Here is a 15697-nt window from a genome sequence, read left to right as displayed (position 1 = left end):
AATGCCTTCAACCTGCTCACGGTGACAGCTGCCTTGGACTTCCATCACTAGTAACCATGGTCGAGATACATGGTTCTCGAACTTTAAAGTCCACCAGAATCACTTAGAAGGTTTGTGAGGACACGAATGGCTAGTCCTCATCACTGTACTTTGTTTCAGGAGGTCTGGGGTGGGACCTAAGAACTTGCAGTTCTAACGAAGTTCCTAGGACTATACTTTCCGAACCTCTAACTATTCAGAACAACCTTCTGTCTGAAAAGAAGTCAAAATGCTGGATAAGACTTGAGAAACACCTTTATAAAGCCTCAAAGAGTAAAAAAAAATCAGATATTAAGTAGCCAGGAGGTAAGAAAATTTGAGGCTGACAGCTGCCTCTAATTCATTATAAGACAATCCTCATATCCCCAGTCACTGAGACCTCTTTTTCTAAGAATCTAGACTTACACATCTCCCACCAAATGCCATCTTCTAAGTTCTTTTTCTATGTTACATCCCTTACATTCCCCCCACATATACAAAACCTTGTTACTTCTTTTACCGGTTTGTGGCACCAGCATTTCAAAGTACTGGACACTCCGCCCAACCTCTCCAAACCATCCTTGGTCTGCCTGTGATGTTCCCATCACAACCTATACTTCTATGTGATGACACTTAATTTTGTTACTTGTTCAGTATCTGCACAGGTCAGACTTCGTCATCATATCCTTAGCACAGTGCCTGGCACATAGGTAACTATTGGGAGAGGCACAACCACAAGGATGTGGCCGAGTCAGTAAAGAGATGAACCACGACTGAAGACTTTAAGCTATGGAAGACAGAGCAACAGCCAGGTGAAGCCATAGGACAAAAGGGTACCAAGTTTTGACTTAGGATGTCAACATTTCATCAACAGTGATACAAAGAACTTTACTTACCCCTTTTAGAAACATACTTAGAAAGAAATTGAACAAATATAAGCTCTTATTCCCAGACTCACCCTTTGTTTCACAAGCAAAAGCTTTGCTCTGGCCCAAGCTCCATCCCCTAGAAGTAAGAGGGTCATTTCAACGGGGCTCTCAACTCTGGAGGTGAGTAGGTTCCTTTGTTTTTGCCTTCCAAAAGGTGGTACCCATCATCCTTATTGGTCTTGATCAGTGCCTGTGGGAAGGGCCAAGATGGTGGAGATGACCTCCCTTCTATGGGCAAGAAGCTGTCACCAGGGCACTTCTGCTTTCTCCCAGGCCTGGGCTGTCACATATGGAGTGTGTTTGTTCTGTTTTACCTTAATAATAAAATCAAAGATGTGACAGCTCCATAGAGCAGCACATGGACCCAGGATTTAAGTTATTCCAGGTCAAGCTGGATTAGGGAGTCTCTTGGACTTGTTATCCTGGAAGTCCTTGCTGTTACCAAGGTCCCACTACTCTGTCCCATCCACCCAGCCCTCAGCCAGGGACTCCAGGTTCACAGGAAACAGGGATCAGGATGGGGCAGGGAAGCTGGAGGCCAGGTGGCCCAACAAGCCATTGGAGGAGGGAGGCTGTTTAAAGAAGGTGGAATGAGAACCTCTCCAGGCGGGCTTATGGAGCAGAAAATGGGGCCAAGGCAAGGAACTACAAAAAGTGTATTTTCCTGGTAAATGTTTTTTCTGATAAGGAGCTGAGTATGTTGCAAGGCCAGGGGGAAAACCTAGAAGATGGACCTCTGCCAAAACTTGTCTTTTCCACAGGAAAAATCTATTGTAATGATGTTGTTCCACAAAGGCCATAATGTCCTTAAATCTCAGCCCTAAGTTGTCTGGCTAAGTCTTTTTGGCTACATCCTTGGTTTCAGTATTTCTCATCCTTAAACCATCTGCCTCCCAAACCACACTCAGGGCCCTTCTATAGAAGCAGCATCTCAGAACCAGCCCAGCTGGTGCCCTCTGATAAGAGCTGAAAGATCTTAAACAGTAGAAACTGGGAATGGGGAAAGAACATGGGAAGTGAACTAGGAACAAGCTTGTCTCCTGTTCATTTGGGATGCCAGTACCTGGGTATACCATTTATACCAGGATACTTCTGTCTCTTTTTTTAGTGCCCTACAAGCCCTTCTAGCTCTATCTTGCCCTTTGGCCTTCCTTCCCCTTGCCATGCACCAGCCTCCCCTGGAGTCTCAGTACTCTAACCTAATTAAGATTCTTCCTTTTCAATGTAGTAATTATGATAAAGATTGTCGAGTCTTCTTTATGTGCATGGGAAGCAAGGTGTTTGGGGATACAGATGCCTAAATACAAGTTGCAAAACTGAAAACTCAGGTAAAAGCAGCCTGGAGAAGCCCAGATTCCATTCTGTAGTTGCAACTCAACAACTGTAGGATGTTGGAAGAATTATCTCCCCTGGGCATCAGTTACTCATGTAAGATGAGAAGGTACTTACCTCAGTTGGAGGTAAAATTGGAGCTCAGTGAAGACAAGGAACTTCTAGTGTCCCATAGTAGAACCAGGATTTAAACCTAAGCCCTCTGACTTTAGCCCAGAACTCCTAGAAAAAGAGTGAACTGGCAGAAAACCAGCACCTACACAGACTACAGCCTGACTTCACATCACACGATGCCCCAGAAGTCTCGAGTTTTGACGTTGGATTAACTTCATCCAACAATATTGTCATCCTGTACTGTTGGTGACTCAAAGTCCCTGGGCAGAAGCAAACAAATACTCTGGAAGCAGTATACCTTAGATTTTAGATTTCTCAAAAAGGATAATTCTTCAAATACAGCGTCGAGCACACAGAAAATCCAGGCACATGAATAAACAGCATGAGCTAAAACCAGCACAGACAACAAAGACCAACTGGACTTGAGGTACTAGGAGTAGATTGTAAAATAATTGCTTTTCTGTTCAAGGAGATAAAACCCAAGCCTTAAAGTTGACAAAAATTAGAAGTTACTTAAATGACAGATTTAAAGAAAACAGGAGATTCTAGATCTCCTGTTGTTAAAATACAATGATCAAAAATTTTAAACCTCAGTGGAAGGGTTTAATGGCATATTAGATACAACTAAAGAGAAAATTAGTGACCTGGAAAAAGAGGCTGAAGAAACTTTCTAGAGTGTGGCATGAAGACACAAAAGAAAGACAAAAGATCTAAAATCTAAAATATACATACACATATACACATTCGCTTGGAGTCCCAAAGGAAGAGAAAATGGGGCAGAAGAGAAGCAATTTGAATAAGATGTTTTATCAGTGCCAAATAACCAGACACCAAAGCATGGCTTCAAGAAGCCCAACAAGTGCAAATTAGGATAAATAAATCTATACCTATATATATATATATCACGGTGAAGCTACCAAAAAAAAAAGACATCATGGTGAAGCTACAAAAAAACAAGACAAACGCTTCGAAAGCAGCCAAGCAAAAAAAAGAAAAAGTTATCTTAAAAGGAATAATAGATCAAAAGCTGACGTTAGCAACAGCAGACACCTGAAGATAGTGAAATGCTATTTTCAATATACTGAAAGGTAATAACTCCCAACCTAGAATCTTGTAGCCATCACAAGATCAACATTTCAATAGGCGGTACCAATTTCTGCCCCTAGAGGGGCTGGGTTCACTGCAGAGGGCACTACTAATCACAGCAAGTAGGTTTGCCTTTAAAAGCGAAAACCAACTGAGTGATAGAGAGCAGACAAGGTACATACGGTACAGTTCTACTCATAGAACAGGCAAAAGTAATCGGTAGTGATAGAAATCAGAACAGTGGCTCCCTGGACAGGAGGTTGGGAAACTGACTGTAATGGGGTGCAGGGAACTTTCTGGGGAGATGACATGACCTATATCTTGATAGGGTGATGGTTACACGGCTATAGCCATCTGTCAAAGCTCAAAGTGTACACTTATGAATTTTACTATATTTAAGTAGGTTTTTAAAATGCAGCTGTAGCTAATTTAAGGCTCTCTTAGACTATAAATAGCTAAATGAGTTTATTTCCAATGCTAGCCCTTCAAGTGTAAAGACCAGTATGGGAACAGGCCCCAAGTATAGAGGGATATTTGCATAATTAATTTACAGTAGAAAAAAATGAAAAGACAGTTCTTGAGAGAGAGAGAGAGAATGCAAGCAGAAGCTAACTTAGTCAAGAAAAATAGGAGAAAGCACATGCATGGAAATAAGATGAACTAAAGAGTATTTTGAACTATTCTAATGGATATGCCTAAGTCCGGAAGAAATGGATAATTCAGTTTAAAATGTATTATAGCTTATTATTCCTAATTCCAGATAAGAAATAAAATTTAAACAAATCAGTTTCCATAGAAGTTATCAAAGAGCTAGCTCCCTTCAAAAGTATCTGGCCCAGGGCTTCCCTGGTGGCGCAGTGGTTGAGAGTCCGCCTGGCGATGCAGGGGACGCGGGTTCGTGCCCCGGTCCGGGAAGATCCCACATGCCACGGAGCGGCTGGGCCCGTGAGTCATGGCCCCTGAGCCTGCGCGTCCGGAGTCTGTGCTCCTCAGCGGGAGAGGCCGCAACAGTGAGAGGCCCGCGTATCGCAAAAAAAAAAAAAAAAAGTATCTGGCCCAGAGGGTCTCATAAGGAAATTCTACCATGTACTTAAAGGAGAATATTATTCCAGTGCTATTAAACTGTTCTAGAAAAAAGGAAAAGCATCCACATTTCATAATCAAATAAACAGTGATATGTAGATTTGATGATGTTTATATGAAGAACCATGGACAAATCTCACCTATGATTAGGTTATTAATACTTAAAGGACAAATAGCACCTAACAAGCAGAATCCATCAGCATAACAAAATAACCTTACCACCACGTGGGGTCATACTAAGAATGGAAGGACAGTTCAATTCTATGATTTATAGTAACTTTTCATTAATAGATCCTAAGGGGATAAAAGTCACTTGGTCTATAGATGCTATGGAGACATCTGACAGAATTAGATACCCATCCTTGAGTTAGACAACTTGATGCCATGAATGGCTACCTCTTTAACTAAGACACCTCTCAGCCACAAAGCCAGCCTCCTACTCAATCTAGAAACTGAAGGGTTTGAATTCATGAACAAGAGATAAGGCTGCCCATGATCACTGTGAAATATCTAACATTGTACCAGAGGTCTCAGCCAAAAGTATTAGGCAAGGAAAGAAATTAGAGTTAAAAATAGGGAATTTGGATTATTGCTATCTACAGATTCCTACTGTCTATCTGGAAGACGCAAAAGAATTAACAGACGTTCTACCAGAGAACTGAGTATAGTTATAGGCTAGGGCCCCAATTCATCTTTTGATGAAGATCTTTTGATGCAGCTACACCCATGTTGCATATATATGCTGACCAGACTTTGGTAGTGAACACTAGACCAGCACTTTCAACCGGGGGCACTCACCTAATGAGTGAGCCTAGCACTGCCTGGAACCCCCAACCACATGCAGCTTCATTTTCCTTTAATCCTAGAGGTGTTATCCCCAACTTTCAGATGGGGTGAAGAAGGACATAATTAATAATAGTCTGTTGAATTTAATGCAGCCCGCCTACATACCCAGAATGAGTATGAACAGTGTAAGCTATTTTGGGGGGCACAGACCCTCTGAAACCGCAACATTATCAACAACAACTTACACTGATTGGGTACTGCCTTGAGCCGGGCTCTGGTCTGGATTCTTTGTATGCACCACGTGATTTAATCCTCAGAGTGACTCTCTTAGGAGGGTACCACCATTAGCCTTACTTTACAGATGAGAAAACAGAGGCTCAAAAGCAGGAGGTGAATCACACAAGCTCGCACAAATAGGATGGGAAAGGGAGGCTTGAACCGCAGGCCCCACTGCCCTCTTAACTATCCCTCCCTGAGGCTTTTGCTGGAAGGGTGCATATCCCCTCAAAGCTTGGCTTTCACTTTCAGGGATCCAGAGGCCCCCTAAGTCCATCGTTGCCCCACCCCACTGGCGGTCCGGGGGCCCAGGTAAAGCCCGGCAATGTTTGGCCTAAAGCCCCCTCTCACTCCACAGCCGCGGCTCTTGACCGAGCCACCCTGCATTTACCTCTGTCCCTGTTTTTACTCATTTCTTCTCTGGTCTAAAATCCTTATGTCTGGGCTTCCCTGGTGGTGCAGTGGTTGAGAGTCCGCCTGCCGATGCAGGGGACACGGGTTCGTGCCCCGGTCCGGGAAGATCCCTACATGCCGCGGAGCGGCTGGGCCCGTGAGCCATGGCCGCTGAGCCTGCGCGTCCGGAGCCTGTGCTCCGCAGCGGGAGAGGCCACAGCAGTGAGAGGCCCGCGTACTGCAAAAAACAAAAACAAAAACAAATAAAATCCTTATGTCTGATGAAATTGTTCTTAATCTTTGGGGCCCAGAGACCTCTCCACCACCTCCTCCTCTCACTAGGCTTGCTTACTGCTTTGGGCCTGTATGCTCTGCTTTTAAGCACAGATGATTTCAAGGGCAACAAGATCCACCTTGCCCTTTCCAAGGGGATCTCCCCCAGCTGTTCTCAATTACCTAAAATGGCCTTTCTTTTTAAAAAAATTTTCTTTAATTTATTGCTTTACTTTTAACTGAGGTAACATTGGTTTATAACATTATATGTTTCATGGGTACAATATTATATTTCAACGTCTGCACACACTACAGCGTGCTCACCACCAAAAGTTTAGTTTCCATCTGTCATCACACCGTTGATCCCCTTTACTCATACCCCACCTCCACCCTTCCCCTCTAATAACCATTACTCTGTTCTCTGTGTTTGTTTAGTTTGGTTTGTTCATTTATTTTCGTTTTTTTTTTATATTCCACCTATGAGTGAAATCATACGGTATTTGTCTTTCTCCATCTGACTTATCTCACTTTGCATAATACCCTCATGGTCCATCCATGTTATCACAAATGGCAAGATTTCATTTTTTTATGGCCGAGTAGTATTCCATAGTATACATATACCAGATCTTCTTTATCCATTCATCCACTGATGGGACTTAGGTTGTTTCCATATCTTGACTATTGTAAATAATCCTGTGATGAACATAAGGGTGCATGTATCTTTTCAAATTAGTGTCTTGGTATTCTTTAGATAAATACCCAGAAGTGGAATGTAAATTAGTGCAGCCATTATGGAAAACAGTATGGAGATTTAAAAATTCAGAATAAAATGGACTCTTCTTTGCACCATTACAGAGAGAGGCTCAGCAATGCCCACACCTGGGAGAACCACAGTTTGGAGCCGTGGTTCTCAAACTTTGAAGGTCTTGGCATCACCTGGAGGGCTCATAAAGAGCAGGAGGCTCTTGGAAGTGGGCGAGGGCCTGGGCCTGAGTAGTATCTTGAGACCACCAGGTGATTCGGATACTTAGCAATGTCTGAGAACCACTGGAGCAAGGGAACCTCAATTAAAGCACAAATGAGCTACTAACCTTTCCCGTTTCTGGGGAGGTCACAGTTGAGAGCAGGCTGCAGTGGGTTAACCTCAGGCAGGAAGGGCAGCTTGGTGAGAAAGCACTGGCGTGATTGCCAGGAGGGCTGATCCCAATCCCCCTAGCCCTACCTGACTGTGTGTCCTTGGCAAACCCACTCAGCCTTTCGGGGTCTTCAGTTTCTCTTTGTTAAAGGGGGAGGTCATGAAAACTACCTCACAAAGGGTGATGGGAATGGCTTAGGTGAATGAGCTTCCTGGTGTGCCTTCCCTGAGGGTCGACAAACAGAAGCAAGGCCAAAAGCAGCTTGTGGTTCAAGAATACCCTGTCTTGTGACTGTCCTCCAACTTCAGTGGGTGCTTGTTTAAAATGCAGGTGCCTGGGCTCCACTAAGGGATTTCGATCCAGTAGGTCTATAATTGGGCTCAGGAGTCTGCATTTTAAAACAAACATGGCAGGTGATTCTGGATTCCTCTTGGAGAGACGCTGTCCTCGTGGACTCCACACTGAGAGGACGCATGAGCAGTGGGCAGGCACTTTACCGAGAGCGTTGGGACCTCACATATTCCACAGCCTGGCCTGCACTGACGACCCATCTCTTCTGTCATTTACTTGTTCATTCCCCACTCAAAAAAACAATTCACTGGGCACCTATCATGTACCAAGTACTGTGTTAGACCGTGAGACTATCAAAATGAAGGAAAAATTCCCCGATTTCAAGGAGTCCCAGAATACATTTTCCAATGGAAAAGTCTGATCTTTGCTCAAGATCCTTCAGTGGCTCCCCTTCACCTTACAGGGGTTATAAACCCAAATACCTTCAAGGACACAATGGTAACAAATATGCAAAGCTGGCTTAAGGCAAAGGGGAGGACTGGGGAGACTGTTGGCTAACAGAAGCCTGCATATCCCTCCTCTATGCCTTCAAGTTAAAAAAAAAAAAAAAAAAAAAAAGGCAAGCACTGCCAAGCAAAATGGTTTTACCAGTTGATTTCAGCCCTCAGCCATCAATTTGCAACCTCTGAATCCAAATTCTTTCATGTGGCATACCAGACCTCTAGAATAATCAATCACAAGTTTCTGCCTAGTCTCATTCTTTGCACATCTCTTCCCCCACCACCAACACCCCCAAAACACTGAACCTCCTGTATCGCTCCCAGCACACCATCATCTCTCATTCCTCCAGGGCTTTGCATGTGCCGTTGCCTCCACTCAGAGAGCACTTTCACAAACCTACCCACTTGGCAGACTCCTGCTTCTCCTTCAGGTCTATGCCTGCATGTCACCTCCTCCAAGGAAACTTCCTCCCTGACTCCTTAGGCAGGTTTAGGGGCCCCAACCTATATCCCCAGGCTCTTTGCTCATGCCTACAGTATAAAGCACAGCAGTGCCTCAAAGCCTTTGCTCTAGCTGGGTTCCAATGCCTGGACTGCTCTGCCCCCAGATACCTGCTCGGCTCACTTCCTCATCTCCTACGACTCTTTGCATAAATAGCACCTTCTCTCGGAGGCCTATTATGACCACCTACCTCATTCTGCAACCTGCTTCCACCCCTGCCACACTGCAGTGCCCCCCATTCCACTTTTCATGTTTTATAGCACTTTTCTCCTTCAAATGTATGTACTCGATACTTGTTTATTATGTGCCCTATTTTCAGTGCCCCCTTCTAAAACATAAAGCTCATGAGAGCAAGGGTCTTTGCTTGTTTGTTTACTGTTTCTCAAATGTAAAGAACGGTGCTTGGCCCATAGGGGAGTTCAACCACATTTATGAATGAATGAGCGAGTGGGTGAATTAATGAAGGAAGGAACGAACGAATGGATACCATAATGCAATTATCTAAGGTCTGAGTCCATTCTGGGCAGTAGCTTCTTAGGTTCCAAGGAACAGAGGTGGTTCTCAGTTAGTGTTGACGACTATTAGTAGCTATTTGATGAGTGACTGAGGACGGGAATGAAGGAACCAGTCACTGCAGTCACCAGGTGACTGCTGACGGTGGAATGAAGACGTGCCCAGAGGGAAAACCCTCATTTCCCCCAGCCTCCCGCGTTTCCCACCACCTGCCTGTGGGACGCCTGCGACCACAACAGCTGTAACATGCATTCGCCAAGAGGGGTCGCTAAACCCTTATTTTCCTTCCTGGCGCGGAAAACTCAGGGCAGGGGCCTCTGCAGACGCAGAGAAAGCGCGGACAGGAGGAAAGGTGGGCGAAGGCCCCGACCCCCTCCGAGAGCAGCCAGCGCCCCGGCCGCGTGGCGCGCGCGCACGGAAGGCTGGGACCGAGCTCGCGCCGACTGCGGGGCCCGGACGAGCCCGGCAATACAATCTCAACCTAACTCAGCACGACCCCTACGCTCTTAGGGTCTCCTAGGATCTGTTTTTCAGATAGGACCCCAGGCTCAAAGAGGCTGGGTGCCTTCGCCAATGTCGCACAACTAGAAAACCTCAGGGGTAGGATTAGAATCCAGATGTGCTGAACGCTGTTGTTCCCTCGCTCCACTCCCCACTCCTCCCCAGCTCTTTCGGGCTAAAGCAGAGCAAGATTCCAAGTCCAGTGTCTGGCTTGGCCTCATTTAGAAGGCCCTTGAGTCCTCTTTCCTGGTGGGGAAAGCATGGAGGTAGGCAGTGGGAGGTGGGGAAAAGACCTAGTTCCTCCCCCAAGGACACGGACCCAGCTGCCCTCCCTCACTCCCACCCTGGTTTGTATCACCCTTGCTCCCTTGATTTCAGTTCCCTGGACTTTTAAATAGCCACCCGGCCACATGCAAATTCACTTGGGAAAGAGGAGCCTGGCAAGCACAGAGGTGGAGACAAGAGGGGAGGAAACTGCAAAGGGTTCCCTGACCCATCTCAGAGATAGACAGCAGTGAAACTGAGGCCCAGAGAGGAGGTGACCTGAGAAAACCCTGGCCCATGCACACTTGTGGCCAGAACCTGAGAGTCCATAGTGATGGGCTCTCTTTGAGGACATGGATCCAGAGTTTCACATACTGGGCCTCCCAACAATCCAATGAGGAAAGTGTCCTTGGTTCCATTTTATAGATGGGGAAACTGAGGCCCAGCAAGTTTTCCTCAGCCTTGTGCAAGTTCACGCTGCTTGCATTGGCCTGACTCCAGGTGTGTCTGAATCTCATGTGTTCTCTTCCTGGATTCCTGGGCCACAGCAATAGTACCCTAACGATTCCATTAGGTCTGGCCTGGTCTCCAGGTTGTATGTGACCTGGAGTGGACAGCCTGAGGAGCAGGAATGCCATAATGTCAGGATATGGTGGCTGTGACCCGTTCAGCCCATCTTCCTCCATCAGGACCTGAAGAAGGTTGCCACTTGGTTGCCCTCTGGGGAACATTCTTCTTCCAACCAGTTACCCAGCAGGCGCTATTCTTCAAAGGGCACTGCAGGTGTTCCCTCCTCCAGAAAGCCTCTCTGACCACTCCAGCCCCTCAGAGCTCCAACGACTATCCTTCAAGATTCTGAGCAGTTGTCTGCTTAGGCATTCTATGACCCGAGCCCTCATCCGCAACTGGATTGTAAAGACCGTGAAGAGAGACTAACTCTGCTTGTACCTCCCTTTAGCCTATGGGGGCTGAGCATACAGTAGGCGTCAAGGAGCTGCTTTTTGTTTACTTATTTGCTGATTACATGGGAGAACGGCCCTAAAAAGCAGCTCTATGTTTCCAGGGAGTTTTTAACCGAATTCGAAAATGACATCTGTGTCCTGTGGAATAACAGAGAGGAAAGAATTATCACTATTCATTCATTCAACAAACACTTAATGAGCCACTGCCATGTGCTAGACACTGTTCTAGGCACTGGTGTCACAGAAGGCAACAAAAAGGGGCAGACCTCTTGTAATTTACCTTCTAAAACAGATGACAGGAAATGAACAACGTATATAAACCAACAGAGTTGGATAAGTGCTATAAAGAAAATGCAAGTTGGGCAGGGGATTAAGAGCAAGAAGGAATGCTATTTGGACAGGGTAGTTAGGCAAAGACCCTCAGGAACTGAAAGAGAGTCCACATGGATCTCTGGGGGAATAGCTCCAGGCAAAGGGAACAGCAAGTGCAGAGGCCCTGAGGTGAGAACTTGTATTTGCTGACTTTGAGGAAAGGATCTCACAAGGTTTTGTGAACCTTGATGAGGATTTAGGCTTTTATTCTGAGCACATGGGAAGACAGTACAGATCTTCTTGAGCTCGTATCTGAGTGACTAACTGCCTTGTGGGGCTGACTGGAGGTTCCCAAACCAGTCAGGACACCTGGGGCTGTGTGAGGTCCACTCCTGGCTTGGATTCACTTGTTCTCAATGCTAGAGTAGAACACTTTTGCTCCCTGAAAGCCTGAGGTCTTCATCTGGGATTCATGGAGCCTCAGGACAATATTCTCAACCAGGGTCCACGTCGGAGTCCCCTGGGAAGCTTTTCCCCAAACCAGTGCCAAGTTCCACCTCTGCCTCGCTGACCCAGAGACTCTGGGGTGGACCATGGGGATGAATGCCACTCGTTAAGAGCCCGTTATCTACCCATGAATACATGATGTTTTTCCACTTATTGAGATCTTTAGTTTACTTCAGCAATGTTTTATAGCTTTCAGAGATACATTTTGCATTTCTTTTGTTGACTTTGTTCTTATGTATTTTATTCTTTTGGATGCTATTGTGAGTGGAATTGTTTTCTTAATTTCATTTTCAGATTGTTCATTGCAAATGTATAGAAATACAATCGATTTTGGTATATTGAAAAAAAAAGAAAAAGAACCCACTGTCTGGGACTTCCCTGGCGGTCCAGTGGTTAAGACTCCATGCTTCCACTGAAGAGGGCGCGGGTTCGATCCCTGGTCTGGGAACTAAGACCCCGCAGGTGTGCCGTGGCCGAGAAAAACAACAACACTGTCTTAGAGGGGCTGTGGATGGGCCCCAGGGGACCTCTAATCCCACTCCGAATTTTCTCTGCAAGTACATTTGGTGTCATAGGAATGATAAGGACCAGGCTTTCATCAGAATCCCCCAAAGATGAAGAATCATATTCTAAGGCAAACAAAGTAGGTCTGTGAGGGAAAGCACGATTACGGCCCACTGCCCCCTTCACCCCCCCATTCGTTCCCTCCCCAGCCTCCTGCCCCCGCTACCCCTCCTGCCAATGCCTTTTCCTCTGGCTTCTCCATCTCATTACTTTGCCTTGATCTATTTCGATGGCAGCATCTCCCTTCCTTCCAGTACTTAGTATGCTGCCAGCATTCAATACCTCTTCAAATATGAATAAGCTATTCTCCTTACCAGAGCTCTGGCTCAGTTAAGTCAGTCTTTTCTGGGCTCTTTCTGTTTGCTTTTCCCCAGCGTCTTTCTGCTTCAGCTGTCAAAGAGGAGTTTGTTCCAGCCACCCCCCTCTCCCTCTGCCCAAGACCCAGGATACCGCTCAGGGCACAAAGAAAGGGGTTTTGTTACATTATCCATGGACACTATCTACTCCTGTCACCCACACTTCAAAGCCAAGGGGCCCCCTTCAGGAGCCCTGGTCCTGGGAGGGAGACTGAGTGTCCTCGGCCCTGGGGGTGCTGGGGGAGAGCAGGCAGGAAATGGCAACCATGGGGTGACTGGGTGGCCTTGCTCCCCGGGGGGAAGGTGCTGTCTGGCCTTGGCAGGCTCTGAACTCATCCGCTTGTTGTCTGGACCTTGTTGTTTGCTCTGATCCCCTGAAATGTCCCTTTCTCTGAGTGAGGTATGGTGCGGTGTGGTGTGACCTATATGGAGTGGTTGTCAAGAGTCTGGGTGTCAAGTCACAAGTTCGAATCCCAGCTCAGCCACTTAGAAACTGTGTGGCTGTAAGTAAGTTATTAAGCATCTCTGGGCAGCAATTCCTCATCTGTGAAGAGAGGTGAGGGAAGAGGGATGGGTAGCATTTTGTGAAATAATGAATATAAATTTGAGCCTCTCCCTGCCAAATTCTGCCCAGCCGTCCACCACACCATTCCTCCCCCGATCATCTCAACTTTCATTCTTTCAGTCCATGTTTATTGAGGCCTACTGTGCGCCCGCCAGTCTCCCAAGACTGAAGTCATTATACGGAATGTTCTGGAAGGAGCTGACTCCTCTCACTCTCCCCCGGGAGACCTAGAGATGATGGGTTGAGAGTTTCCACAGGACATTTTCTCCCAGTTACTCCACAGTTGTGAGTTCCTTCCCACTGGGAATCTTCTTGGCCGGAAGTCTTCTCCTCGTCCCCCAGGAGGCCTGCTCTGACCTACTGGGCTTCTGTTGACCTGCGTCTTCCCCCAAACCCAGAATCTACAAAGTTGGGCTCGAGCACTTCCCTTCTTCCTAGGAATCCTTGGGCAGGGACAAGACCCAAGTGTCCCCTCTCCCATTAGCCCACTCTGCTAAGTTCTCCTCAGAGCCAGAGCAGACACCTTCACCCCAGAGCCTTTCAGAGGGAGGTTTCATCCCGTCAGTCACTGTGTCCTGGGCGCATACATAGAGGCGGACCAGACACTGTGCTGAGCGCTTAACAACATCATCCTGTCACACACACCCCACCCCCACCCCCGTAGCCCTGTGGCAGCCTGTAACACTGGTGACCACAATGAATGCCCTTGTGTAGTGCCCCCTCCCCCACCGTGCCGACTCTGGGCTTGGCCATGTGTCACGAGTCAGCCAGTGGGACATTAGCCCACATGATGCAAACAGAGGCTTGACAAGTGCTTGGCCCCTGGGGCTTGTCCTCTTGGACCGCTTGCCCTTTGAAGCCAGCCGCCATGCTGCACAGAAGTTCAGGCCGGGCTGTGGAGTGATGACGAGCCTTGTGGAGGGAGCACCTGGAGGGTGAGATGCCATCTTGCACATTCCAGCCCCCCGACTGAGCCCCACTGACCACAGAGTTGTGAGAGAGAATAAATCAGTGCTGTTTTAAGCTATTATTATCATCCACATTTTACAGGTGGTGAATCTGAGCTTCGGAGAGCGTGAGTATGTTTCCCAAGTTTGCCTACTGCGTGAGCAAATGCGGTAAAAGTGAACCACTTGGATCTCCCGCTGAGGGAGCCGAGTGGACCACAGCCCAGCTCTGTCCCGCCGGGCCCACCATCGCATCCTCACTGAGGCAGGCTTCCTGTTCCCCGCAGGCCGCGCCCAGCCTGTGATGGGCCATGGCAGGGGGACTGGCACAGGCCTGGTCCTAGGAGGTGCGGACTTCCCCCCTCAGCCTACTTTAGCTCCAGGACTCCCCATCACGGGGCTGAGCTTTTTTGGGAACCGTGTTGCGATCTAAGACTCTTCCTGCCTCGGGCCCCCTTCCTTCTTTCTTCTCTACCAGGACCACAGCCTCAAGGCTCTCCCAGCCGCTCCTGTTCCCTCCCGTTTATCCTTCACAGGTGTTTCCTCCAATTAATACATTGCGTTTCGAATCCCATTTTGGCGTCTGCTTCTCGGAGGACATGAACTAACACGTTGGAAAGTTGAGATTCGAATGTATGGGACCTCGGCCCGATGCCTCCTTTTGTTTCTGTCCAGACGCTTTTCCTCTCAGGAAGAAAAGGCATCTTCAAAGATCGCCACCCTCCAGACCTCAGAAGCTCTAAGGCCACAGAAGAGGGAAACTCCAAGGATAAGGAAAACAAGGTGCAGGAACCGCCACAGACGTGCCTGGGGGAGGCAGACAGACACCTGGCTCTTCAGGAACTGACGTGACCCGGGAGCCTCCACAGAAGGAATGATGGCGACAGGGAGGGGGGCTGGGGTGACAAGGTAGCATTTATTCTCGTCTCTGCCCAAGCCCTTTACACACAGCATCTCACTGCACCCTCTCCAATGCCCATAAAGCCAGTATTACAACCCTAACTTTACAAGTGAAGACATGAGGCCCAGAGAGGTGAAGCCACTTGCCTCGAGTCACACAGCTACCACGTGGCAGGGCTGAGACTTAAATCCAGGTGGAGGGAAGCTGAATGGTCAGGTGCTTCCCAAATCCTGGGTGTGAATCCCTGCTCTTTCATGTGTTCCAGGAAGACCTTGAGCAAGTTACCTAACCTCTCTGAGTCACAGTTTCCCCAAACTTGGACACTAATTATCCCTTTTTCCTAGAGACCCTGTGAGTATAACGAATGGAGTCTGGAGCTAGTGGGTGTTCAATACATATTAGTTCTGCCCCTACACCCACACCCCCGCCTCTAGGCCAGCCAGTTTTCCATTACACCACACTATTTCCATTCTGCTATTGACACAAATGAGATAAGCACTTTTTTGAAAACCCCAAACCCCAGGCTGATCACAGTTGCACAAGGGTCGATATCCAGACCTGATTCACGATGTGGTGTTGCCTTTAT

The 15697-nt window shown here is 47.3% G+C and overlaps 1 protein-coding gene across 1 annotated transcript in view; it reads right to left on the bottom strand.

Annotated features, from left to right (window-relative positions):
- Window positions 1-974: 974 nt before the first annotated feature.
- ALKBH3 (alkB homolog 3, alpha-ketoglutaratedependent dioxygenase) overlaps window positions 975-15697 on the bottom strand; it is a 147167-nt gene continuing 132444 nt past the window's right edge. The window contains exon 9 of the mRNA XM_029207891.1: window positions 975-1137. Coding sequence (XP_029063724.1) covers window positions 1039-1137 — 99 coding nt within the window. The 3' untranslated portion in view covers window positions 975-1038. The remainder of the gene's footprint in view (window positions 1138-15697) is intronic.

This window comes from Monodon monoceros, unplaced genomic scaffold (genome assembly GCF_005190385.1).
Source record: "Monodon monoceros isolate NGI ecotype Baffin Bay Population unplaced genomic scaffold, NGI_Narwhal_1 Super_Scaffold_7, whole genome shotgun sequence".
Taxonomy (NCBI): domain Eukaryota; kingdom Metazoa; phylum Chordata; class Mammalia; order Artiodactyla; family Monodontidae; genus Monodon; species Monodon monoceros.
Note: the sequence above shows the minus strand (reverse complement) of the source record. Positions and strands in the feature narration are given on the sequence as shown.